This window comes from Schistocerca cancellata, chromosome 2 (assembly GCF_023864275.1).
Source record: "Schistocerca cancellata isolate TAMUIC-IGC-003103 chromosome 2, iqSchCanc2.1, whole genome shotgun sequence".
In the NCBI taxonomy this organism is placed as follows: domain Eukaryota; kingdom Metazoa; phylum Arthropoda; class Insecta; order Orthoptera; family Acrididae; genus Schistocerca; species Schistocerca cancellata.
The window spans coordinates 662,835,918-662,861,707 of record NC_064627.1 but is presented as its reverse complement, the minus strand read 5'-3'; the positions used below and the strand labels follow the sequence as shown (position 1 = coordinate 662,861,707).

The 25,790-nt window shown below is 41.5% G+C and overlaps 1 protein-coding gene across 1 annotated transcript in view; it reads right to left on the bottom strand.

The window, feature by feature from the left end:
- LOC126162355 (nose resistant to fluoxetine protein 6-like) overlaps nt 1–17,345 on the bottom strand; it is a 170,557-nt gene extending 153,212 nt beyond the window's left edge. The window contains exon 1 of the mRNA XM_049918809.1: nt 17,084–17,345. Within this exon, the coding sequence (XP_049774766.1) occupies nt 17,084–17,330 (247 nt within the window). The 5' untranslated portion in view covers nt 17,331–17,345. The remainder of the gene's footprint in view (nt 1–17,083) is intronic.
- Nucleotides 17,346–25,790: the final 8,445 nt, after the last annotated feature.

Below are 25,790 nucleotides of genomic sequence, written 5' to 3'. Positions count from 1 at the left end.
CATATTTCTTTACGTACTACACGAATATGTAATAAAAAAATGTGGGTTCCTATTTAAAAAAAACGCAGTTGATATCCGTTTGACCTCTGACAGCGCCATCTAGCGGGCCAACCATAGCGCCATCTGGTTTCCCCCTTCAAGCTAGACAAGTTTCGTTCTTTGTAGTTTTCTCGTTTGATGCGTATTTTGTAAGATATTTGGCCCAGTCACGATCAATGAACTACCCTGTATATCCCCCGCTGCTAGTGCTGGCATCTACCGTCTATATTAGATTAGATTAGATTAATACTTGTTCCATAGATCATGAATACGACACTTCGTAATGAAGTGGAAAGTGTCAGGTTAATAAAAGATGTCTGTACAAGATATTAAATTACACAAATTATTGCATGACACTAATGTTTAAGTTGTTCTTTTTCCCTCCCTTAATTTATATCTAAAAATTCAGCCAATGAGTAGAAGGAGTTGTCATCTAGAAATTCTTTTAATTTACTTTTAAATGTCGGTTGGCTCTCTGTCAGGCTTTTGATGCTGTTTGGCAGGTGACCAAAGACTTTTGTGGCAGCATAATTTACCCCTTTCTGTGCCAAAGTCAGATTTAACCCTGCATAGTGAAGATGATCCTTTCTCCTGGTGTTATAGCTATACACACTGCTATTACTTTTGAACTGATTTGGATTATTAACAACAAATTTCATAAGTGAATATATATACTGTGAGGATCCCTAGATCCTTAAATAGATGTCTGCAGGATGACCGTGGGTGGGCTCCAGCAATTATTCTGATTACACGTGTTTGAGCAATGAATACTTTTCTACTCAACGATGAATTACCCCAGAATATGATGCCATACGAAAGCAGTGAATGAAAGTAAACATAGTAAGCTAATTTACTGAGATTCTTATCACCAAAATTTGCAATAACCCTAATAGCATACGTAGCTGAACTCAGACGTTTCAGCAGACCATCAATGTGTTGCTTCCAGTTTAACCTCTCATCAATGGAACCTAAAAATTTTGAAAATTCTACCTTAGCTACAGACTTCTGTTCAGAGTCTATATTTATTACTGGAGTTGTGCCATTTACTGTATGGAACTGTATATACTGTGTTTTATCAAAATTTAGAGTCCGTTTGCTGAGAACCACGTAATAATTTTGTGAAAAACATCATTTACAATTACATCACTTAGTTCTTGGTTTTTGGATGTTATTACTATACTTGTATCATCAGCAAAAAGAACTAACTTTGCATCTTCATCAATGTGGAATGGTAAGTCATTAATGTATATCAAGAACAGTAAAGGACCTAAGACTGAACCCTGTGGGACCCCATACTTGATAGCCCCCAGTTTGAGGAATCAGCTGTTGTTTTAACATTACATGAACCACTTATTTCAACTTTCTGCATAATTCCAGTTAAGTATGAATTAAAACATTTGTGAACTGCCCCCCTCAAACCATAATGATTTAGCTTATCTAAAAGAATTCCATGATTTACACAATCGAAGGACTTGGAGAGATCACAAAAAATACCAATGGGTGACGTCCGGTTATTCAGAGCATTTAATATTTGATCAGTGAAAGCGTATATAGCATTTTCTGTCGAAAAGCCTTTCTGAAAACCAAACTAACATTTTGTTAGTACTTTATTTTTACAAATATGGGACGCTACTCTTGAATACATTACTTTCTCAAAAAAATTTGATAGAGCTGTCAGAAGAGAGATTGGGCGATAGTTGTTGACATCCGACGTATCCCCCTTTTTATGCAATGATTTTACAATGGCATATTTCAGTCTATCGGGGAAAACACCCTGCTCCAAAGAGCTATTACATACGTGGCTGAGAATCCTACTTATCTGTGGGGAACAAGCTTTAAGTACCTTGCTGGAAATGCCATCAATTCCGTAAGAGCTATTACTTTTCAGTGAGTTTATTATTTTACTGATTTCAGAGGGAGAGGTTGGTGGAAATACAGTTGTTTCAAACTGCACAGGTATGGCCTCTTCTATTAGTAGCCTTGCCTCTTCTAGTGAAGATCTAGATCCTATTTTCTCCACAACATTTAAAAAATGATTATTGAAAATATTTTCAATTTCTGATTGTTTGTTAGTACACTTGTCATTCAGTTTTATGGCACTAAAGTCTTCCTGTGCTCATGGTTGCCCTGTTTCCCTTTCAATAATATTCCAAATTGCTTTAATTTTATTATCAGAGTTACTGATCTCAGACATGATACACATGCTTCTGGACTTTTTAATAACTTTTCTTAGTACCGCACAGTAGTTTTTATAATATTGAACAATTTCGGGGTCAGTACTCCCTCTTGCTGTTAGATACAGTTCTCTTTTACGGTTGCAGGATATTCTTATTCCTTTAGTTAGCCAAGGTTTTTTATATGTTTTCTTGGAATTATGTTTAACTATTTTCTTGGGAAAACAATTTTCAAATACCCTTAAAAATGTATTGTGAAATAAGTTATATTTCAAGTTTGCACAGGGTTCCTTATACACTTCATCCCAGTCTAGCTGCTGTAGGCTTTCCCTAAAGTTTGCAATATTTATATTGTTAATTGAACGCACTGCTTTGAAATTCTGATTTGATATACTGCATGGAGCTATGTCATGTACTGTAACTAGCTGTGCACCATGATATGAAAGGCCATTCTCAACAGGATACGCATTTATGTCCTCAAACTTATCTTGGTCTATAAAAATGTTATCTATCAATGTCCTGTTGTTCTTTGTTATCCGAGTAGGAAAATCAATGACGGAGCTCAAATTGAAAGAACTGGGTAATACTACAAGGTCATTCTTCCTATTACACTCTTTCAGGGAATCAACATTGAAATCCCCACAAATGATAATTTGCTTCCCCCAGTCTGACAGATAGCACAACAAAGCATCCAAGTTTTCTAGAAATAGCTGGAAATTCCCTGAGGGGGACCTATACACTGTTACAATTATGAAAGTGCCATCATTTAGTTTTAGTTCAGTGGCACATGCTTCCATATGTTTCTCTACACAAAATTTTTTAGTTTCTAAATTTTGTACACTGTGGAAGCTTTTGACATATATGGCAACTCCTCCTCTCTTCATATTATCTCTACTTACATGTGCAGCTAATTTGTACCCATTGATACTAACCTTTTGCATATCAGTGACAATGTGATGCTCAGACAGGCATAGTACATCTATTACATTCTCATTTTCTATATCTTGTAAACAAAGCAGAAGCTCATCAATTTTATTCATCAATCCCCCAATATTTTGATGAAATATACTAACATTATTTTTCACTTTACTTTTGTGAGTATCTTGAACTTTTTTAACGTCTTTAGTACTTGCCTGGCTGAGTTTCCCACTGGACACTGATCTTACACTAAAAAAGAGTTTCCACCATGAGATGTAGTTCCTCCCCCTTCTTTGGGTGGTTAGTTTACGTTGATGTCGAACATAGACGATGGTCATATTAACTTGACTGGACCGTGTATATAGCAGTCCCATTGATAAGAGTTGATAAACTGTAGCAGTGAAGTAGGCAGTGCTGTCAAGGTATAACAGATCATCCGGTGGTGTTTAACTGAATTCGTAACTCGTTGCAGAGACGACGGCAGTATTGCGTGTAAAATTGAGAACGACAAGTAGAACATGTCCTATAACAGGAACGAGTGTACAGGAAATTATAACATGTCACGTGCTGAAGTAATACGGCATTTCTTGTTTAGGAAGCTCATGTCTGGAATTTGAGACCAATTAGACAGGGACTTAACTGAAAGGTTTACATTTGAAACATATTTGTTCTGAGGTCAGTGGTGGCTCGTATCCACACATTCGCAGGTCTCGCAAACTAGTCCTTTGCGTACTCGTGTTTTCTGAACGTTCTTGTTTCTGTTACAGTATACATTCACTCGCATCAGTTTTCGCAACTAATTATGATACACCCTGTATAGCATATACTACTGTTTGTTCTATAGAGTAGACAACTTTCATGCTACTAAACTTGTTTCTTTTTTCTGAAAATTAATACAAAGGGTTACCGTCCGGACCCTAGTGAGTCACGCAGTGTTTCCAGGTACTCAACGTGAAGCTCAACTCTGCTGAAAATACATGCACACGAAAGATGCTTGTGGTGCGTGGCTGTCCATACCCCTTTCGGTAGCTATGAGGGCTATTAATGAAGAATTATCATACTTTTTTTCCGTCAAAATTTGTCGTGCTAGAATTTTGTCTTATGAATTACGAAATTGTGCTAGCTTACACGCCATGCCAGTTTGATTGTTGGTACTTCTGGACCCTGGTTCCCGCCTGTGCGAGGCTGGCAAGTGGAGACACGTTCAGAATCGCCTACGGCAACAATGGAGATGACTCGCGATGTATAATGTAGGGCTTTGAGAATCTGCTTTCGTCTCTAGAAATGACCAACGAATGACTACCAACCATATTGTTGCGCGAGTTTTTCGTAGTGTGTACGGGTGATAAATCGGGGTCTACGAAGCGGATAGGCCTTGGTTGCGGTTCGGACCGCAGGCGGTAACATCAAAGCGTTGGCGGTGGGTTGGCTCTGGGGGCCCTTCCTCTAGTGTGTACGACAGGTCGAATGATCATTGGTTCAGTAGCGATTTGCTGTGTCTGCTGAACGGATGTGTAACGACAAAGAGAAACAAACGAAATTATTTTGATATTTTAAAGGTGTACATTGAGATGTCATACGAATTCCTAATAGCTAAATGTCTCAGTTCGACCATTAATATTTCTGTTACAGGTTCAGCTCTCCTAATAGCGGTGTCATTTTCGAAAAATTTAGAGTTTGCACAATTCAATAACAATTCGAAATCTGAAGCCCCATTCGCAAAAATTATGAAACAGCCATTATTCCAACTCAGTTTTGAGATCAGACATTAATTTTCTCCTAACACACTGCTCCCTACTTTTCGAAAGAGAGGCCGTCCACCAGAGTCGTTTCTTCTACTTCTTCTTTTTTGACGATCAGTTTTTTGATGTATCATAAATACTGCAGATGTGACTACTGCTAAATCCTTTTCTTATAATGACGGCCGGTGGAGCCGTAATTAAAACGCCACTTGTAAACAACAACAAAATCGGAGCAATTTCAACAAGTTATCAGAGTCAACTGTGATCCTACATGGCCGAATCCCTTGGCCCCAAATCCTCGGTTTGTTGAGAATAAGGGTCCGAACACCAACACCTTGGCGACCATTGTTTGGCCGAATCCACTGGCTGTCGTTCGTTGGCTTCACTTGGCCTACTGTGTACGCGCATTCAACAGATCTTCAGCTGAGGCCTGTCCAGAGTTACAGAAGGCCTATCGAGAATATGTTTTTCCCTACAGCATAGCTCGAGGATGGTTTAAATTGCTTAAAGAGGGGAGGCAATCCATTTCGATGGATGGTGAGCCCCGCACTTCAGTTACTGATTTTACGGAAGAATACATCAAAACTGCTGCATGGCTCCAAATCCCTGTAGGTATCTTCCAGTACGTCATTGCTCTCTTCCTGCGCATCTTCTCTGCATAAGATGGTTGTTCAGGCTTTTGGCTGGACCGTTAGTACACTTCCGAGACGAATCCAAATAGAAAAATCGAGAGGATTGAGGTCAGGTGATCTCGAAAGGTTAAGGTACAAGCCCTAGTCGAGCTGTCCGTCTTGGACCATATTGGAGCGTTTGGTGTCGTGCTACATCACAAGACAAATGCGTCGGTGAGCTATCCATCGCCTTTCCCAATGATGGGTAATGGGTGAAATTTGAAGCCACTTGTATGAACTAGGATAATATTTAACTGTGAAGCTCGTGGCTGCTCCTAGCAATATAATCGGGGATATCCTGTAAGCGGCTCGTTTGCGGACACATGCCTACCGGGAAGATTTTGCTTCCATGTCACATTCCACTACTGATTATGATACACGCTGGATACAAAAAAGGAAAATTATTTTGTATGAAGTATTTAAGAATCTTTAGAACCCACAGTTAACGCTCATCACTACAGAGATATCTCAATAGAGTTATTTTCATTATATATGTTTCATATGTCTTTTGGTGGGAGATTGCATTGTTCATGTACGACCTAGAATATAATACAAAAAATGTAATTTTCTAGTTTTTATTGATCTGCAGCAGTCATCATAGCCTTTATTCTTCAATGTGACGCCACAAATTCGAAGATTCAGTTCTTGATCTAGTTTTTGTCCTAAGATTTTTTACGGTGTCGATCATTTACTCTTTCTATGGAATTACATTGTCGAGATGTAAATAAAATGCTATGTGTCACCTTTCTCAGATTGAACTTAAACCAATACCATTCCTCAAAAATGGCACACTGAGTATGATTACAGATTTGGCACGTTCACACGGGCGCTCATACGGTAGTTTATTGGGAGGGGGTGGGGGAGAGACAGACATGGGGTATGGAGTATTTTTAATATTTTGGAAGACAAATGGCGACTTGACTGTAGCCATAAGAAAGTTCCAGTTCTGGTCCCGTTAAAAACCTGCGTAATACCGACCTTAAAGTCATTTTCTTGAAAGAAAAACACCTGACCACATTACATTTTATCCTTTGTGTAAGAACTCCCCTCCACACCCCATTGCCCCTCGGGTGCTGACGCCCTTGTGCGTTGATGTTTATCACAGTTACACGGCGGTAAGAGCCGCAATGTCATGGATTGCGCGGCGCCTCAGGACGGAGGTTCGAGCCCTCCCTCGGGCGTATGTGTGCGTGTTGTACTTAGCACAAGTTGGTTTAAGGAGTGTGTAAGTCTAAGGACCAATGACATCAGCAGTTTGGTCCCTGAGGAATTCACATACATTTGAACATTTGAGCTACAAAACGTTTTAACATCAAGACTTATTATAGTCAAAACTCACGTAAACGTTTTCTGCGACCATACCGGTTATGTCTTGACACTCATTTTCAGTAGCCCATGGCACGAATCATGGCCTAAGACTGTGCTACAGCATGCCGAGCGGCATCATAGAGGAACAGCAACCCACTTTTCCTCAAGAGCCGGAACCATAGAAGGTAGTGCTTTTGGACGCTGGGGTCTGGGACAAAGTTGACAGTCTAACTCATCCCAAAGGTGTTTCATTAGGTTCTGGGCAGGTCAGTCCATTTCAGGAATTTATTGTCCACAAACAGTTGCCTCACAGATTCTGCTTTAAGACAGGATGCACTGTCACGCGTATACAATCATCGTCTCCGAACTGCACCTCTACTGTACGTAGAACAAAATGCTGTAAAACGTGTCACATCCTTCCGCATTTAGCGTTTTCTTAAACACAATAAGACGACCACATCCTAACCGCGAAATAGGCATTCGCCAAACCAACTATACTGGACTGCCACAGAATGTAGCGATTCATCAATCCGAATCACTCTTTCTCATTACTCACTGCCACTACCTCAAGCGTCGCTTAGCATTAACTACAGAAATATGCGGCTCTTTATGAATTACTCTACCATCGTACCCCATTTTTTTAAACTCTGCACACACAGTCGTTCAGTCATTGTGCGAGCTGCTCAGCTCGTAGCGCTTTGAAACTCACGAGTGTTTGCTTCTGCTGATTCTGTGTGAATTTTCACAAACACAGTCCGAAATGTTCGATGGTCCCTACCTGATCTTGGCAGCAGTCCTCTCGGTTGAATTTATTATCAAGCTACTTACTTATCGATAGAAGTGCAATGATAAATGTGCGTACCTTATGCTTTGGAACCACAATAGTTCTTTATTATATTTTCACGAGAGAACAAATCAATTTTTCTATAAATGAGGGCAACACAAATGAAGTTTTTATATGACACACACGCACGTCCAAGTACACAGGTGAAAAGATAGAAATCATGAAGAAATTTGCAGATTTTTCCGTATTATCATGAATATTTAATCGTGGGGCGGACAAAAATATATTTTTTCTACAATAATGCCCTGTTTAAGAGAAGTGTTATTCCTACAATCACGAACAACATTTCATTATTACTAAAACTCATTATCATCTCTGAATTCCTCTTAAACGTCCTAATATTAAATGCGTGAATATTGTGTAGGAAGATAACATGAAACACAACGAAAATAAACAGCTATTCCCTCTAGTAGTTTGAAATGCGTACAAACCTGTTACGCAAAAACAATTTAATTAATTGTGTTGAAACTTTGCATGATTTAATATAATGTTTTTAGAGGTATTTTCAGACTATTTTCAATATTTTAAAAAGGTCATAAAAATAAATGCTCTGAATCTGTACAAATTTTTCATACTAATATCTTAATGTAATATTACCTAAGGTTAAAAAAATAACAGTTTTGAGGATAAGTTGAAAAAAATCGTTAACTTAAGGTTTTGTGGAATAAGTTATTTCAAAAGTTAAAAGGGGACTACAAAGAGTTGTTTGAAAGAACGGTATTCTTGTGACCGTATTCGTAGCATTAGGTATTTAACTCATAAACCAAATAGCGTAACTATTAAGTACAGCTTATGACAACAATGACATTCTCGTCTGCAGACGTCTAGTTATCTTTGCCGACATTGTATGCATTTTGCCAAGGAACTGATCCTTCCACAGAGCAGAAGTAGTTGCAAAACGTATCTTTAATGTCACAACCACGGTTGCTACCTCTTAGTCCTACGTTTTCTGTAGATTCCAGAGAACAAGTTAAATCTTCAAACCGATAGCTATCAGGCTTCCGCACAAAGTTGTGCAGCACGCAACAAGTTTTTTATAACACTTTCAGCCAAGTTAATATTAACATCTATGGCCCAGTGGAAAATTCGACACTTGTCAGCAAGGATGCCAAACGAACATTCTGCTACACGCCTTGCTCTACGCAGCGTATAATTAAACACTCTCCTCGAGAATGTGAGTGATTTTCTTGCAAAAGACTGCATCAAGTGTTTATCAAGGGCAAAACCTTCTCACCTATAAATACGAGAGGGACATTTTCATTGTTGAGTTCATCAGTCAAATGTCTGGCGTCTGGAAAAGGTAACCTTCCATTATAAAGTGCTCTTCAGAATTTAGTTCCTTTCAAAACATTTGAATTACCATCGCGTCAATATCCTCCTGTATCAATGTATCGGAAGCAACAGTCACAATTCCCAACTGCCATAAGCACTACGGAATGAAACTGTTTACGACAAAAAGTTCACTTCCACTATTAGAGGGCTTCACCAGCCGCGATTATTATCGAGAGGAGAAAATCGCCTAATGTGGCATTAGCCTTACCAAAGGCACTCGCGTAGGTCGTTCGTTGCAATAGACCATTAACGCTAAATTTCGCCGCGCTGTCCTAACGGATGCATTCGTCGAACGTCCCACATTGATTTATTCGGTTATTTTACGCAATGTTGTTTGCCTGTTAGCACTGACACTATAGACAAAGGCCGCTACTCTCTGCCGTTAAGTGAAGGCCGTCGGCCATTGCGTTGTCCGTGGTGAGAGGTAATATCTGAAATTTAGCGTTCTCGGCGCACTCTTGACACTATAGATCTCGGTATATGTAATTCCCTTAAGACTTCCGAAATGGAATGTCCCAGTCGTCTAACTCCAACTACCATTCCACGTTCACTGTCTAGTAACTGCCGTCGTGCGAACATAATCACGTCAGAAATCTCTTCCCATGGATCACCCGAGTACAAATGACAGCTCCGTCAATGCATTGCCATTTTATACCTTGTGTACGCGATACCACCGCTATCTGTTTACGTGCATATCGTTATACCATGACTTTTTGTCTTCTTAGTGTATAATGCAATGTTCGTTAATATACGAAATGATTAGAGATCGTTACTCTAATCAATCGCTGATCGGTGACTGCAATCAGTCACAGCCTTCAAGAACTGTATGAGTATCTGACGGCAGCCATTTCAGGTGGAACGACTACATTAATTGTGGGGAAGGCTGCGGCTAGACTCAGATATATTTCGCGATCACTGAAGAAGTAAAATCCTCGCACTAAAGAGCCTTCTTTCAATCAGTTCTTGAGTAAGTCGTGTAGGAACTGTGGAAGGAACATTACGAGGTGCATTCAAGTTCTAAGGCCTCCGCTTTTTTTTTCTAATTAACTACTCACCCGAAATCGATGAAACTGGCGTTACTTCTCGAAGTAATCGCCCTGCAGACGTACACATTTTTCACAACGCTGACGCCATGATTCCATGGCAGCGGCGAAGGCTTCTTTAGGAGTCTGTTTTGACCACTGGAAAATCGCTGAGGCAATAGCAGCACGGCTGGTGAATGTGCGGCCACGGAGAGTGTCTTTCATTGTTGGAAAAAGCCAAAAGTCACTAGGAGCCAGGTCAGGTGAGTAGGGAGCATGAGGAATCACTTCAAAGTTGTTATCACGAAGAAACTGTTGCGTAACGTTAGCTCGATGTGCGGGTGCGTTGTCTTGGTGAAACAGCACACGCGCAGCCCTTCCCGGACGTTTTTGTTGCAGTGCAGGAAGGCATTTGTTCTTCAAAACATTTTCGTAGGATGCACCTGTTACCGTAGTGCCCTTTGGAACGCAATGGGTAAGGATTACGCCATCGCTGTCCCAGAACATGGACACCATCATTTTTTCAGCACTGGCGGTTACCCGAAATTTTTTTGGTGGCGGTGAATCTGTGTGCTTCCATTGAGCTGACTGGCGCTTTGTTTCTGGATTGAAAAATGGCATCCACGTCTCATCCATTGTCACAACCGACGAAAAGAAAGTCCAATTCATGCTGTCGTTGCGCGTCATCATTGCTTGGCAACATGTCACACGGGCAGCCATGTGGTCGTCCGACAGCATTCGTGGCACCCACCTGGATGACACTTTTCGCATTTTCAGGTCGTCATGGAGGATTGTGTGCACAGAACCCACAGAAATGCCAACTCTGGAGGCGATCTGTTCAACAGTCATTTGGCGATTCCCCAAAACAATTCTCTCCACTTTCTCGATCATGTCGTCAGACCGGCTTGTGCGAGCCCAAGGTTGTTTCGGTTTGTTGTCACACGATGTTCTGCCTTCATTAAACTGTCGCACCCACGAACGCACTTCCGACACATCCATAACTCCATCACCACATGTCTCCTTCAACTTTTGATGAATTTCAGTTGGTTTCACACCACACAAATTCAGAAACCGAATGATTGCACGCTGTTCAAGCAAGGAAAACGTCGCCATTTTAAATATTTGAAACAGTTCTCATTCTCCTCGCTGGCGGTAAAATTCCATCTGCCGTACGGTGCTGCCATCTCTGGGACGTATTGACAATGAACGCGGCCTCATTTTAAAACAATGCGCATGTTTCTATCTCTTTCCAGTCCGGAGAAAAAAAATTGGAGGCCTTAGAACTTGAATGCACCTCGTACCATGTCTCTTGTTTTGGAAATATGTATTAATGTTTTTATTTTATGTTGTACATCGTCAAGGATCTCTTTTTTGTTTTATGTTCTACATCCTCGAGGATATCTTTACTATGGACAGATGGAATTTAAAGTGTATCTGTTTGTCTGAGGAGTGGGAGTTCAGATCTCTGTCTAGCGATTCTCATTTAGGTTATCTGTGGTTCCCCTACATCGCGAATGTGGGGATCATTTTTTTTTAATTATTATTTTTAAGGAAGAGACTCATATCCCTCCCCATCCTACTACAATATTAACTTGTGCACCGTCTGTAATGACCTCTTCGTCGAAGGACGTTACATTAAGGTTGACTAGATTTCCAAAAACAAAATGTAGGACCCAAATTAGAAGTTGAAAATGAACCGAAATTTTGTGAAAACTTTTGTTAATACCGTATCTACATAGTAGCTTTATGTTAAACTACTTGGTTTACGCTACAACTACACAGATCATCGTACCATTTTCTTAAAATGCTCACTATAAAGACTCAAACTACCTTGTGTTGCTAATCGAGTAAATATTTTATTGTTGTCACGTGCCAAACACAATATATCACTTTAATATAAGGATGTTTTTAACTAGGCTGGAAAATGATTGTTATTTATGTGGGTAACTCAAATTTTAATATCAATTGGCCCGGAAGTTTCGCCGTGGGTAGTTTCTGAAAAATCTTTTTTGTTGTGTTTTGTAGAAGAATTTATTTCATTCAGAAGTTTTATATTTTCAAACGGAATTTTATAAAAATCAAAAGGTGAGGTATCGCAAAAATGAATCTCAGTTGTAACTATTACCTTAAAGGTCTCGGCATTAAACCCCTTCATTTCATCAATTCATTAATCATTTGCGATCGAGGACATTCTTTTACAGTTGCATTAGTTCAAGGTAGACCTAGCACAAAGGCAGTAATGACCTGCTGATTCTTGTAGCAGTTATCTTGAGTTGTAAGGAAATTCAAAATGTGAGACCTCGTTCAGTTTGGTATAATCAAAGAGTGTATTTTCTTTAACCTCTGTGTATGACCACATTTGCTCTTCATTTGGTTATCCTACACGTTACTTAAAAATACGCTATTTCAAAATATACGAGACGTTTAATGAGAACGGGACAATATTCGTTCCGTCCATATTTTGCCGAGGAGAAAGGAACTGAAACTAAATACGGGACGATCCCGTAAAATACGGGACGTCTGCTCACTCTACTTTACATCCTATGCTTCGTTCGTTGCGTGAATATTCATCTACAGGGTGGTCAGAAACGGTCTGAAAAGCTTGTAAAGGTGTTACAGGGCACGTTGCTCTGAGAAATAATTGATAACTAAAAAATTCGATACGTTGAGTTGTTTCCGAGTTAATTGGCATATAAGTTAGCCAATCAGGCCGCTGCGCACGCAAATTCAAGTCGTCCGCCAGAGACGGTGTTGCCAAGCGTGTTTTCTGGTCGGCTGCCTAAAATCGAACAAACATTGGGCACGGGACAGTAGCAAGGACCGGACCAGAACCAAAGGCTGAACAGTGTCTGCGCTATAATCTTCGCTATGGGAACAACTGACGCTAATTGTATTTGGTGGACCAGTTGAATTTGCGCGCGCAACGGCCTTGTTGGCTAACTTCCTTGCTAATTATCATGGAAAAGGCGGAACGTATCGAATTTTTTTCTTAACAATTATCTCTCAGCACAACTTACTCTGCGACATCTTTAGAAACTTTTCAGACTTTTTCTTACTATCTGTATAATCCTATCTGTGTACTCACTAAAATCGAAATATTGATCAGTAGCGTCCATATATTACTAGATGGCGCCATTAAATAAAAAACCTACCTCCGTACCCAGTCGCTAAAGCAAGCCTGTGCGGTGGCGCCCGACTCTGAGGTACGCCGCTTCGAATCCTGGTGTTGAGTGAAAGATTCACTGCCAATATTTAGCCTGAAGGGGAGGAGAGGTGAAGGCGTAAGGCTGCTGATAACCAGTCCTTGCACCAGTGCTCTGTATTAAATTCTAAACCTTTCCGCAGAGTCTCATGAAGAGAACGCATGTGACACTATTGATGGTGGTCTGCCCTCGGAAAGCTCGGTGGGCCCAACGATGCTATTCGAGAAGAGCAGGCCATGTGTCGGTAGCGGGTATCACCTTTTCCTTTCTCTTATCATAGTCGTACAACACATAAATAACACTACACAAAGCTCGCATCCCTTACACTCACCTATACTCCACAAACACGCGAAGGAAGAACACCCTTTCCGTTAGTCGGCTGAATCCATCCCTGCCATTTACTAGGCACCAGTGCTATACAACATTCAATTTTCTAACTACAAAAAAAGTAATTTCGTTTTAAGAAACTCTAACAGATTCCTTGTTCTATCAAAAAATGAGTCAGATGTTTGTCTCTAACGATATGCTTGCAGCGCGTTATTAAGTAGTGACGTAGAATGCATCATCTCATCTCATTCTAGTGAATCACACGTCTGTTCAGAATTACTGTGGTAGCCAGCAAGAGGATGTATTGTTTCCTTTTTTGTTATGGCGAATTATGAAAATAAAAGAAAACCAGAGGGTGATATGAAACCTGGTGCCAACATCTAGCCTACCTTTCTCAAAAATGGTTCAAATGGCTCTGAGCACTATGGGACTTAACATCTGAGGTCATCAGTCACTTAGAACTTAGAACTACTTAAACCAAACTAACCTAAGGACATCACACACATCCATGTCTGAGGCAGGATTCGAACCTGCGTCCGTAGCAGTCGCGCGGTTCCGGACTAAAGCGCCTAGAACCGCTCGGCCACTCCGGCCGGCTCGTTATTAGGAATAAAATATATAAAATCTTTACACCAAATCGCAACAGGCCACCACGGCCGGCCCTACCTTTCTTCTTTGAGACTGAAGAGGCTGGGAAATTTAACGCTACCATCGACACATGTACGCACTGCGTTTGAGCTGCATGGGATTTAACGCTGAACATATCCAGAAAACTCCTGTTTCTGCACTCATATCGGTTACACCCTGGCCAAGTGCTGGCGTTCAAGTACACATAGTGACTTCCGCTACAGAGTTGGGATACAGCGAAACACTGACAAGGCAACTGCTGCTATAGATTACTCATCTTTATTCTACCCCGGGACAAAGGCAGGCGGCACTGACTGTATATGCGCTGGCCGGCACTTTCCGTAACAGAAGCCTCGTCGCCCTGTATATAGCGTCAGGAGACGGCCACTTTTTAAACAACCCGTGCCGTTTAGTCTCCAGAATCTTTACTTGCGTACGAAGTATTTGCTACTTTTGGGGGCGTCCACTTCCCTTTTCTTATCAAAACTGCAGTACAGTGCCAGAAATGAGAAAAAAAGCTAATACTAAATTGGACAGCTGTTGAATTACGACGTAACGGGATGGATGGGCTGGCAAGCTCGAAAGAAGAACGTCATTTAGTGTAAGCTTTCGCGTCGTGACTGTGTCTTTAGGCCTCGTTAAGAGGCGTGAGGAACAAGAGGGAAATATTTCCCCCTCCTGGAATATGAAGCGCAGATTTCATATTCATTTCAAAATTCTCGCACATTTCTAGCACAATTTATCTATGATTCTAGTAAATCTAAATGCTCTCTCTTGATTTTTGTTTCTTTCAGTTTCTCCGCGTTGAGGAATTAATTTGCTCTTTTTCCGTGATTGTTTATGTTGCAAGCCATCATGGTTTCGGAACTGATCTCAGTGTTTTTTCTAAGTTCAGATTTTTAATTTTATGTAAAGATTTGTCATTATTGGTACACCAAATAAAATATTTATTGCGAATAACTTGTTGAATACCCTAGAAATAATCACAAGAAAAATGAAGGTTGGGCTTGCCGGATCAAACTGGTGGCGTTCATATCAAAAATACAAAATTATGTGCTTAGTATATACAGATGAAATATGTACATGTGGCGTCTGTTCTATTGGACATGTCCGAAAGAATAGATACAATTTTGATCGAGCAGCCTCTATGAATTAAGACACAAAGGAATTACAGGCATTGACAGCGAGGGAGCACTGATGTGAATCAATGGGGAGAGTTGAAAATTTGTGCCAGTGCGGGATTCGAACCCGGATCTCCTGCTTACGAGGCAGATGCTCTGACCGCTGTTTTTTTTTACGGGGTTTTAATGCCATCCTTTTTTTCTTCATTTTGTTCGATACTGTTCTTGTCAGTTTCTCTGGACGGACATCACATGACACCCCCTTCGAGTTTATCGTCGAATACTTCATTCAGTTCTTTTTTTATTACAGAGGTCAGGCAGTGCTTCGACCGAACACGAGGAGCTACCGTGTCGGTTCTAAGCCGTCCATGGGTGTGTGTGATGTCCTTAGGTTAGTTAGGTTTAAGTAGCTCTAAGTTCTAGGGGACTGATGACCTCAGAAGTTAAGTCCCATAGTGCTCAGAGCCATTTGAACCATTTGAATCTAAGCCGTCCGAAAAGAGTGGTCTTCGCAACTGCGCGGACAACGCAGCACGCCTCCCGTCAGACCCAAATTCTCAACTTACCCACACACTACTAATGTTGCATCCCTTGCCTATTATCCTTATTTTTCGCCGCATTTCGCCGCTTTCCGTAAGAGTTCGATCCTAGTGTGCATCCGCACTGAAGAGATCATTGGCCGTTCTCACCTTAATGGGCAAGGGGCACTACTTTTGTAGTGTGCGGATAACTTGAGAATTTGTGTCTGACGGAAGGCATCCTAGGGTAGTCAGTGCAGTTACGATGACCACTGTGTCCGTCTGGCTTAGAGATCAGAGCAGCTGCCTCGTAACAGGAGACCCGGGTTGGAATCCCTGTCCGGCACAAATTTTCAACTATCACCATCAATATAAATCGATGTCCACTCGCAGCCAATGCGTGTAATTCCTTTGTGAGATAAAATATGTTTACCACTGCGGTGTCAAAATCATCTACCTAAACAACCTGGAGTGGAGACCTATCTAGCGTTTCAGATACAACAAGTTTTGTGGAATTTGAGTCAAATTCAGTTTTTGGTGTACTAAACGTTCTTAAAAAAATGGTTCAAATGGCTCGGAGCACTATGGGACTTAACATCTTAGGTCATCAGTCCCCTATAACTTAGAACTACTTAAACCTAACTAACCTAAGGACATCACACACATCCATGCCCGAGGCAGGATTCGAACCTCCCACCGTAGCAGTCCTGTGGTTGCGGACTGCAGCGCCTAGAACCGCACGGCCACCGAGGCCGGTAAACGTTCTTAAACCCGCTGAATCAGTCGTATTAGTAGTGACAGTTTCGGAATCTTGCCTCCTGTTGGGTAAACTTCTGCAGATGCCCTTGCGCATGATGCAACAAAACCCTACTGGTTGTGTGACAGCATCCAGGTATTTTTTTTTTTTCAATTTATTGGCTCTCGGGAAGCGCCCATTCAGCCATATCAATAGCGTAATGTCAGTTACGTCGATATGGACCTGAGGATAACACAGCACCCATCCCCCGAGCGAGAAAAACCTCCGACCCGGCTGGGAATCTAACCCAGGCCCCTTTGGATAGCAATCCACCGCGCTGACCGCGTAGCTATCGAGACGTAATAAGCATTTCCATAGCCAGTAAAATAAGAACCTACGGCTCGATTACTCTTCTACACCATCCAGACGAGTGTCACTTGCGTAAGAACAATTTTAATTGAAAAGTGCGTACTGTGGCATTGCGAGAGAATGAACACTGACCTGTCTGAGCATCGGGCTGCTGCTGCGGCACAGGCCTGACGGCGCGGTCGGTGGGCTCTTCTTCATCGACGGGCACGTCTTCCGCGAGGAGCGAGACTGTGGTGTAGTCCTCCGTGGTGGAGGTTGCGGCTGCCTGGTCCAGCTGCAGGTCCGTGGTGGGCGCCGCGGACACGCCAGCTGTGGCGGCCAGGGTAAAGGCGAGGATCGCCACTGCCACTGCCGCTGCCATTGCTGCCGCCTGCCGCATCTCGCTTCGCGGGGTGCGCTGCGACTGCCGCCGGTGCGCCGCCGCAGCGGGTACCAGCCGGCTCCGGAAGGTCCGCCCGAGGACGTCACCGCCACCGCCACCGCCACCAACCGCCTTACCGGGTCGCCGGGGACTTGTTGGTGCCGGGCGGCCCTGGAAGCTACCACGCCACGGGGTCGCCTTACCTCGCCTCGCTGCTGAACCACTGCTCGCTCCACCTCAGACCGTCGCTCTGCCTCCACTTCTCAATCTGCTCCTTGTAAATCAATATAAAGCGCGAGGCAGAGACTACCATATATAAAGGTGTCCTCCCGTACAATTCGCAATGCTGCATGGTAAGAAGTTTATAACACTCCGTGCAATCTGTTGTTGTATATGATCTTTCAGAAACATTCGTCACATTTCACGAGACTGTATCTGGTACGACGGGGCGTTCAACAACTAATGGGGATTTTCACCTTTTTCGTATCCCAATCGCATTCTGCCGATGTATTCGCATCGTATAATGATTTTATGGACGGCGTGCGCCGCGACCAGTTTCTTTAATTTGAATATGCTTGCCAAAGTCGAAACGCGTCACTGAAATTTGAAAATAAAAACCTCTGCAACCAAGACCGTGTTTTTATCTCAAATCTTACGTTGGTTGCTTATCAGACGAAGTAGAAGAAGACGACGTGTGACGACGGCCTCCCGTTGGGTAGGCCGTTCGCCTGGTGCAAATCTTTCGATTCGACGCCACTTCGGCGACTTGCGCGTCGATGGGGATGCAGTGATGATGATTAGGGCAACACAAGACCCAGTCCCTGAGCGGAGAAAATCTCCGACCCAGCCGGGAATCGAACCCGGGCCCTTTAGTATTGACAATCCGTCGCGCTGACCACTCAGCTACCGGGGGCGGACATCAGACGAAGTGATAAAATGGAATAAATTTTAGTAATGCAACATATTTCTTCTCAGCCAATTTCGGTTTAAAAAATGTGGAATTTGTTGCGGGACATCGGTGAATATTTCCGCTACCGCCTCTATAGTTTCACGAAAATCCCATAGGTGGCGGAGCCATACGTAGCCTTCAAAATGGTATCTATAATAGAGGTGCGTTCCAGTCAGAGTGCTGTCACTGGGTTTCTTTTGCCGGAAAACAAGAGTATCGCTGATATTCATAGGCGCTTGAAAAATGTCTGCGGAGGCCTGTAACTGGACAAAAGTACGGTGAGTCGTCGGGCGAGAAGTCTGTCATCATCGCAACAGTCACACAAACGTGTCCGATCTCCTATGTGCCGACCCGCAGCGCACAGCAAAGACTCCTTTTGTGTTGGAACTTGTGGATACTCTCATTCGAGATGATCGACGGATCACTATTAAAAATGTCGCTGCTCAACTGGAGATCTTGTTTGGTAGTGGTGACGCACCGGTAGACCACTTGGAGTATAATACATACAACAAGAGACACCATGTGTTAAATGAAGAGCTAATAAAATGTTTTTCATAATTTTGGTCATTTTCACGTATGTTTTCCTTAAACTGTGGCTCACGGAACCCTGGGGTTCAGTGGTGACCACTCATGGGCTCCGCGAAGCTTACGTGACGTTTTCATAACATTCAAGAAAGTAACTTTAAAAGTTATATCTTTTGAATAAAAGTATGTACTTGCCAGGTTCCTCGTGGCCTAACAGAAGACGATGCAGAGCATCGAAGGACCATCTGTTGAGCCCAATGAGGGATTCACTCTGCAGGAAGCAGTACGTGGGTGATGCGGAGGTTACTGTGTATCATGTACGCATACAATTCCTCCCAGTAAGGTGGCGTAAGGCTGTCGCATTGAACTAAGATAATACGAGGGTTGGAACTTAAATAGTGGCAACTATTTATTCGTAATCCATAAAAGACTTAAATGTTTGCCTCTGTTAGTGTCCTTCAAAGTAGTCACCAGCGTTGTGTAGAACCTGTTGCCAGCGATGTGGAAGGTGTAGTATACCGTTAGCATAGCCTGTTCTGTTGATGGTGCGAATGGAGCGGTCTACTGACTTTAGAATCTCTGGAACAGTTTTGAAGCGTATTCCACGTCAGTGCACAGTATTACTGTTCGTTTTTGGAGCATCGCCTGCGACTAGCTTTGTGAAAGAAGTGGCGACACTTTCTGTGCACCCCACCTATCATATTGCACGACAATGCGCGGGCGCATACAGCGCAAGCTGTGGCTGCTCTATTCCGTCGATGGGACTGGAAAGTACTGTACCATCCACCATACTCCGCGGACTTAAGTTCTTGTGACTTTGATTTGATTCCGAAGATGAAGGAACCACTTCGTGGAATTCACTTCAAAACGGTTCCAGAGATTCGACATGCAGTAGACAGCTCCACTCGCACGATCAACAGAACAGGCTCTGCTAACGGTATACTACGCCTTCCACATCGCTGGCAACGGGTTCCACACTCCGCTGGTGAGCCGGCCGAAGTGGCCGTGCGGTTAAAGGCGCTGCAGCCTGGAACCGCAAGACCGCTACGGTCGCAGGTTCGAATCCTGCCTCGGGCATGGATGTTTGTGATGTCCTTAGGTTAGTTAGGTTTACTTAGTTCTAAGTTCTAGGGGACTAATAACCTCAGCAGTTGACTCCCATAGTGCTCAGAGCCATTTGAACCAACTCCGCTGGTGACTACTTTGAAGGACAGTAACAGGTGCAAACATGTAGCTCTTTTGTATCGGTTGTGAATAAATAGTTGTCACTATTTAAGTTCCAACCCTCCTATTTGTAGCCAAAAGAGTGGGGAATAATAAGGTGAGATTAAAACTGAAGAAATTGCAAAAAGGTGGGAATTTAAGGAGATGGGATCTGGATAAACTGGCTAAAACAGAGGTTGTACAGAGTTTCAGGGAGGGCATAAGGGAACAATTGACAGGAATGGGGGAAAGAAATACAGTAGAAGACGAATGGGTAGCTCTGAGGGATAAAGTAGTGAAGGGAGCAGAGGCTCAAGTAGGTAAAGAGACGAGGGCTAATAGAAATCCTTGGGTAACAGAAGAAATATTGAATTTAATTGATGAAAGGAGAAAATATAAAAATGCAGTAAATGAAGCAGGCAAAAAGGAATACAAACGTCCCAAAAATGAGATCGACAGGAAGCGCAAAATGGCTAAGCAGGCATGGCTAGAGGACAAATGTAAGGATGTGGAGGCTTATCTCACTAGGGGTAAGATAGATACAGCCTACAGGAAAATTAAAGAGACCTATGGAGAAAAGAGAGCCACTTGTATGAATATCAAGAGCTCAGATGGAAACCCAGTTCTAAGCAAAGAGGGAAAAGCAGAAAGGTGGAAGGAGTACATAGAGGGTCTATACAAGGGCGATGTACTTGAGGACAATATTATGGAAATGGAAGAGGATGTAGATGAAGATGAAATGGGGATACGATACTGCGTGAAGAGTTTGACAGAGCACTGAAAGACATGAGTCGAAACAAGGCCCCGGGAATAGACAACATTCCATTAGAACTATTGACGGCCTTGGGAAAGCCAGTCCTGACAAAACTCTTCCATCTGGTGAGCAAGATGTACGAGACAGGCGAAATACCCTCAGACTTCAAGAAGAATATAATAATTCCAATCCCAAAGAAAGCAGGTGTTGACAAATGTGAAAATTACCGAACTATCAGTTTAATGAGTCACAGCTGCAAAATACTTACACGAATTATTTACAGACGAATGGGAAAACTGATAGAAGCCAACCTCGGAGAAGATCAGTTTGGATTCCGTAGAAATGTTGCCGCACGTGAGGCAATACTGACCTTACGACGTATCTTAGAAGAAAGATTAAGGAAAGGCAAACCTACGTTTCTAGCATTTGTAGACATAGAGAAAGCTTTTGACAAAGTTGACTGGAATACTCTCTTTCAAATTCTAAAGGTGGCAGGGGTAAAATACAGGGAGCGAAAGGCTATTTACAATTTGTACAGAAACCAGATGGCAGTTATAAGAGTCGAGGGGCATGAAAGGGAACCAGTGGTTGGGAAGGGAGTGAGAAGGGTTGTAGCCTCTCCCCGATGTTATTCAATCTGTATATTGAGCAAGCAAAAAGGAAACAAAAGAAAAATTCGGAGTAGGTATTAAAATCCAGGGAGAAGAAATAAAAACTTTGAGGTTCGCCGATGACATTGTAATTCTGTCAGAGACAGCAAAAGACTTGGAAGAGCAGTTGAATGGAATGGACAGTGTCTTGAAAGGAGGATATAAGATGAACATCAACAAAAGCAAAACAAGGATAATGGAATGAAGTCGAATTAAGTCGGGTGATGCTGAGGGAATTAGATTCGGAAATTAGACACTTGAAGTAGTAAAGGAGTTTTGCCATTTGGGGACCAAAATAACTGATGATGGTCGAAGTAGAGAGGATATAAAATGTAGACTGGCAATGGCAAGGAAAGCATTTCTGTAAGAGAGAAATTTGTTAACATCGAGTATAGATTTAAGTGTCAGGAAGTCGTTTCTGAAAGTATTTGCATGGAGTGTAGCCATGTATGAAAGTGAAACATGGACAATAAATAGTTTGGACAAGAAGAGAATAGAAGCTTTCGAAATGTGGTGCTACAGAAGAATGTTGAAAATTAGGTGGGTAGATCACGTAACTAATGAGGAGGTATTGAATAGGATTGGGGAGAAGAGAAGTTTGTGGCACAACTTGACTAGAAGAAGGGATCGGCTGGTAGGACATGTCCTGAGGCATCAAGGGATCACAAATTTAGCATTGGAGTGCAGCATGGAGGGTAAAAATCGTAGAGGGAGACCAAGAGATGAATACACTAAGCAGATTCAGAAGGATGTAGGTTGCAGTAGGTACTGGGAGATGAAGGAGCTTGCACAGGATAGATTAGCATGGAGAGCTGCATCATACCAGTCTCAGGACTGAAGACCAAAACAACAACAATGGAATCCTGACGAAAACCAGCCTCCTTTTAGAAAAAAAAGTCTTGCATTAGTTATTGAACGACCCTCGTACGTCAGCGTACCTTAAGGAGGGAGTGTAACCAAAATTGCAAAAATTTGGAAAATAATCTTATAAAATATAAAGTTATGAAGATAATGTAGCTATATATAGCGCACTTGTATAGAAATGTTGTGTGCAAATACAAATAACTTCTCCTGTTTATTGAACCTCTACTTTTTTATTTATAAAGAAATGAAATTTTTTCAACAGTGTGACTGCAAGTGCTGCTTTTTTCAGTAGTCTATCAGAACTAAATGAATACATTTTTGTGCACGATTTGATACATCATTATTACAGTTATCTGTGGAACAGAATTTTGATTCCCTCTTTTGCAGAAATTTTGCAGCTGTCCAATTAGCTCTGAAAAAATCCACCAAACGTCACGTATTTTCTCTTCCATAAATGCATTAATATTGTATTGAATGAAAATTTGTTCCACAAAATTTTAGACTGTAGTATTAATTATTTAATACCAAATTTAGCTACTAAGTAATAAAAGAATAGGTAATAGTAACGTTAAAAAAGATGTAGTGGCCTGTTTATGAGAGAGGCTGGAAGTGGTTGCCATGGGCGTCCACACATCGCTGTCTTCATGGATTAAGTTACCATAGTAATTTTCCAGACATGATGTTTTTGATTTCTCTACTAATGTTTTGTTTAGCATCGGCTATTGTGACAGGAATGTCAGCACACACTTTGCTTTTTAGTGGGTCCCATAAATAAAAATCACACAATGTTAAGACTGGAGACCTTTGGGACCAGAGGCCTCTACTGACAAGTCTGTCATCAGGGAACATGTTGGTGGTATGAACCATACTTTCGTTGGATGTATGAGCGACTGTTACATTTTGTTGGAATACTGCATACATATTTTCTGCATCTGTTAAATGTACATAGAAAGAGTCAAAGGTCTCTAGATATCTGGCACTGTTTAAGGTGTAACTGAAAAATATGCCAGAAAACGTACACAGAACATCTATCGTCTCTGAGTGAAGAGGTTCTTCGTGCAGAATATGTGGGCTACCCTACGACCAGTATCTGTAATTCTTGGAGCTCACAGAATCTGACAAATGGAAATGGGCCTCATCTGACATGAAGTACAGCAAGAGGTCCAAATATCCTTGAGGAGTTGGTGTTAACAGCCAGTAACAATAATGAATTCTTTTTTCCTGATCCTCCGATTTCAACTCTTGCACCACACACACACACACGACAAGTTTTTAATTTCATATCTTTTAGTACACAATAACACGATGTACGAGAGAAACCAGCCTAGTGCGTAATTTCCGTACTAACCTGCGGGGACTTCTCGTAATGTCTATGCGAATTCTGTCTATATTTTCAGGGGTCCTCGCTGTCGGTTGCCTATTCCTCTGCACATTCTGAAAGGATCCAACCATACGCCATTTCCTGTACAGATCTTGAATAGTGCTGGTCGTGAAGAATTTCATACCAGGACACTTCGTTAGGAACATTTCTTTACACTCGTTGATGGAGCCTGTCTTTATGTAACACTCCACAATATCAATGCGCTTTTCTAATGCAAACTGACCCACTTCTGTAGAAACTCAACAATACGAGCTTCTCACCACAACTGAACACACAGCTACATTCAAATTTCCGATAACATGCAGTGCAGCCAAATTTCGAGACAGTGTTGCCACTTTACAAGCAATTCGATTAGAGATGGTTATCTGGTAAGTGAGGCGTACCGGTTTTTTGTGGGGGCGCTTTGCATAATTATACATTATACATAAAATACATATTATGCATATAATAATAAATATACAGTTATGATAACTGCATGGATTCAACACCGTAAACCAAAGAACTCACAATCAGTGGGTGCGATGTTATTCCACAGAATTCTTAATGAACAACATAAACATTCACTCCGTTGTAACTGCACAAAATTAGAAGAAAACGCCCTGGAAGAATTAATACTAGAAAATATAGAACAAGAGACACCATGTGTTAAATGAAGAGCTAATAAAATGTTTTTCATAATTTTGGTTATTTTCACGCATGTTTTCCTTAAACTGTGGTTCATGGAACCCTGGGGTTCAGTGGTGACCACTCATGGGCTCCGCGAAACTTATGTGACTTTTTCATAACATTCAAGAAAATAACTTAAAAAAAGTTATATCTCTACGAAAACAAAAATTAGAATAACAACTAACCTTCGCCTCCACTTCCAAACCTGAATAGTCAGAACGAATGCCAGCCTAAGGTTATATTTTTCGTAGTAGCGCTTTTATCCATTCAATGTTACATACATGTGCGAAATAGGGATTTCAGTTCATGAATAAACAAAAAAGAAATATCACAACGGACTTGATGCCGAATTTCTCATAAGAATCCTACTTTCTTTCAGAGAGCCTAATATTAAGTATATCTATGAAGATAAGAACCAGTGCCAGTTGTCTGATTAAAATTTAAATTTGGAAGTCCTGTCTGATTACGTTATTTTAAATTTAGGTTAGTTTAAGAACTTTTTGGATTAATTCTGACATTACTTTTTTGAAGCAAATAAATTTATTTGAAATAATTGTAATTTCTGTTACGAACAATCCATTTGCAGCATGTTTCATTATAACATGTTACAGAAACCTGTTGTAACAACAATAACACTATACTATTGTACTTATAATAAATTTTTTTCCCTGAATTTCAATAATTTAGCCTAATCGATGTTCTGATTTTATTTCTTTTTTTTGTTTCATGCCATTATGTTAAAGAAGCTATAAACAATGTTCGATGGAAATTTTAATATTTATGACAAATTTCAAGCAAAGTTGTAATCAAAGTGAAGTGTAACTAATGTTGGAAATATTGTAAGATGTGAAAGTTGTAATTGTACACCTGGTCCATACGTAAATAATGTATTAGAATAAGTGGAATGCAAAACCTTTGGTGAATACCCTGTCTGTAGGGGAGCGGTAAAAGGTGGAGGCAGGCGAGCGCGGGAAAATGCACACGGGCGTGGTACGGTATAACAGGCTCAGCAGTAGTAGTCGGAGTTGGGCATCGATCTGAGAAACACGTGCTGGATCGAGGAGGCTCTCCTGGAAAAAGTGGTTTCGTGGAGCCTCGGATGCGCTGTTTCCGACACCTATACAACATGGCAATATTCCATAGACACTAAATGGAAAAGTATTGCGACGCTATGAAGATGTAAAGTGCCGATATTTCCTGAGCCAGTGCTGTAATTGCATGTGTGCATCGTGCCTCGCCATCTCGCCGCCTGCCGACCGCCTCATCGATACGAACAGGTTGAAACTTTTAGTACTGTATTCGTGGACCAGTGTTACTTTTGCTACATACTGTTCAATAACAACTTAAATTTTACCAGAACTGTCCTATCAATTAATTATCCCCAGAACTAACCTAGACAGGGTCCTTTCCACATGTTGTGCAATCCGAGTGTCCCAAGATGAAGATGTAAAGTTTATGTTAATAATAATTACCTGCAGACCTATCA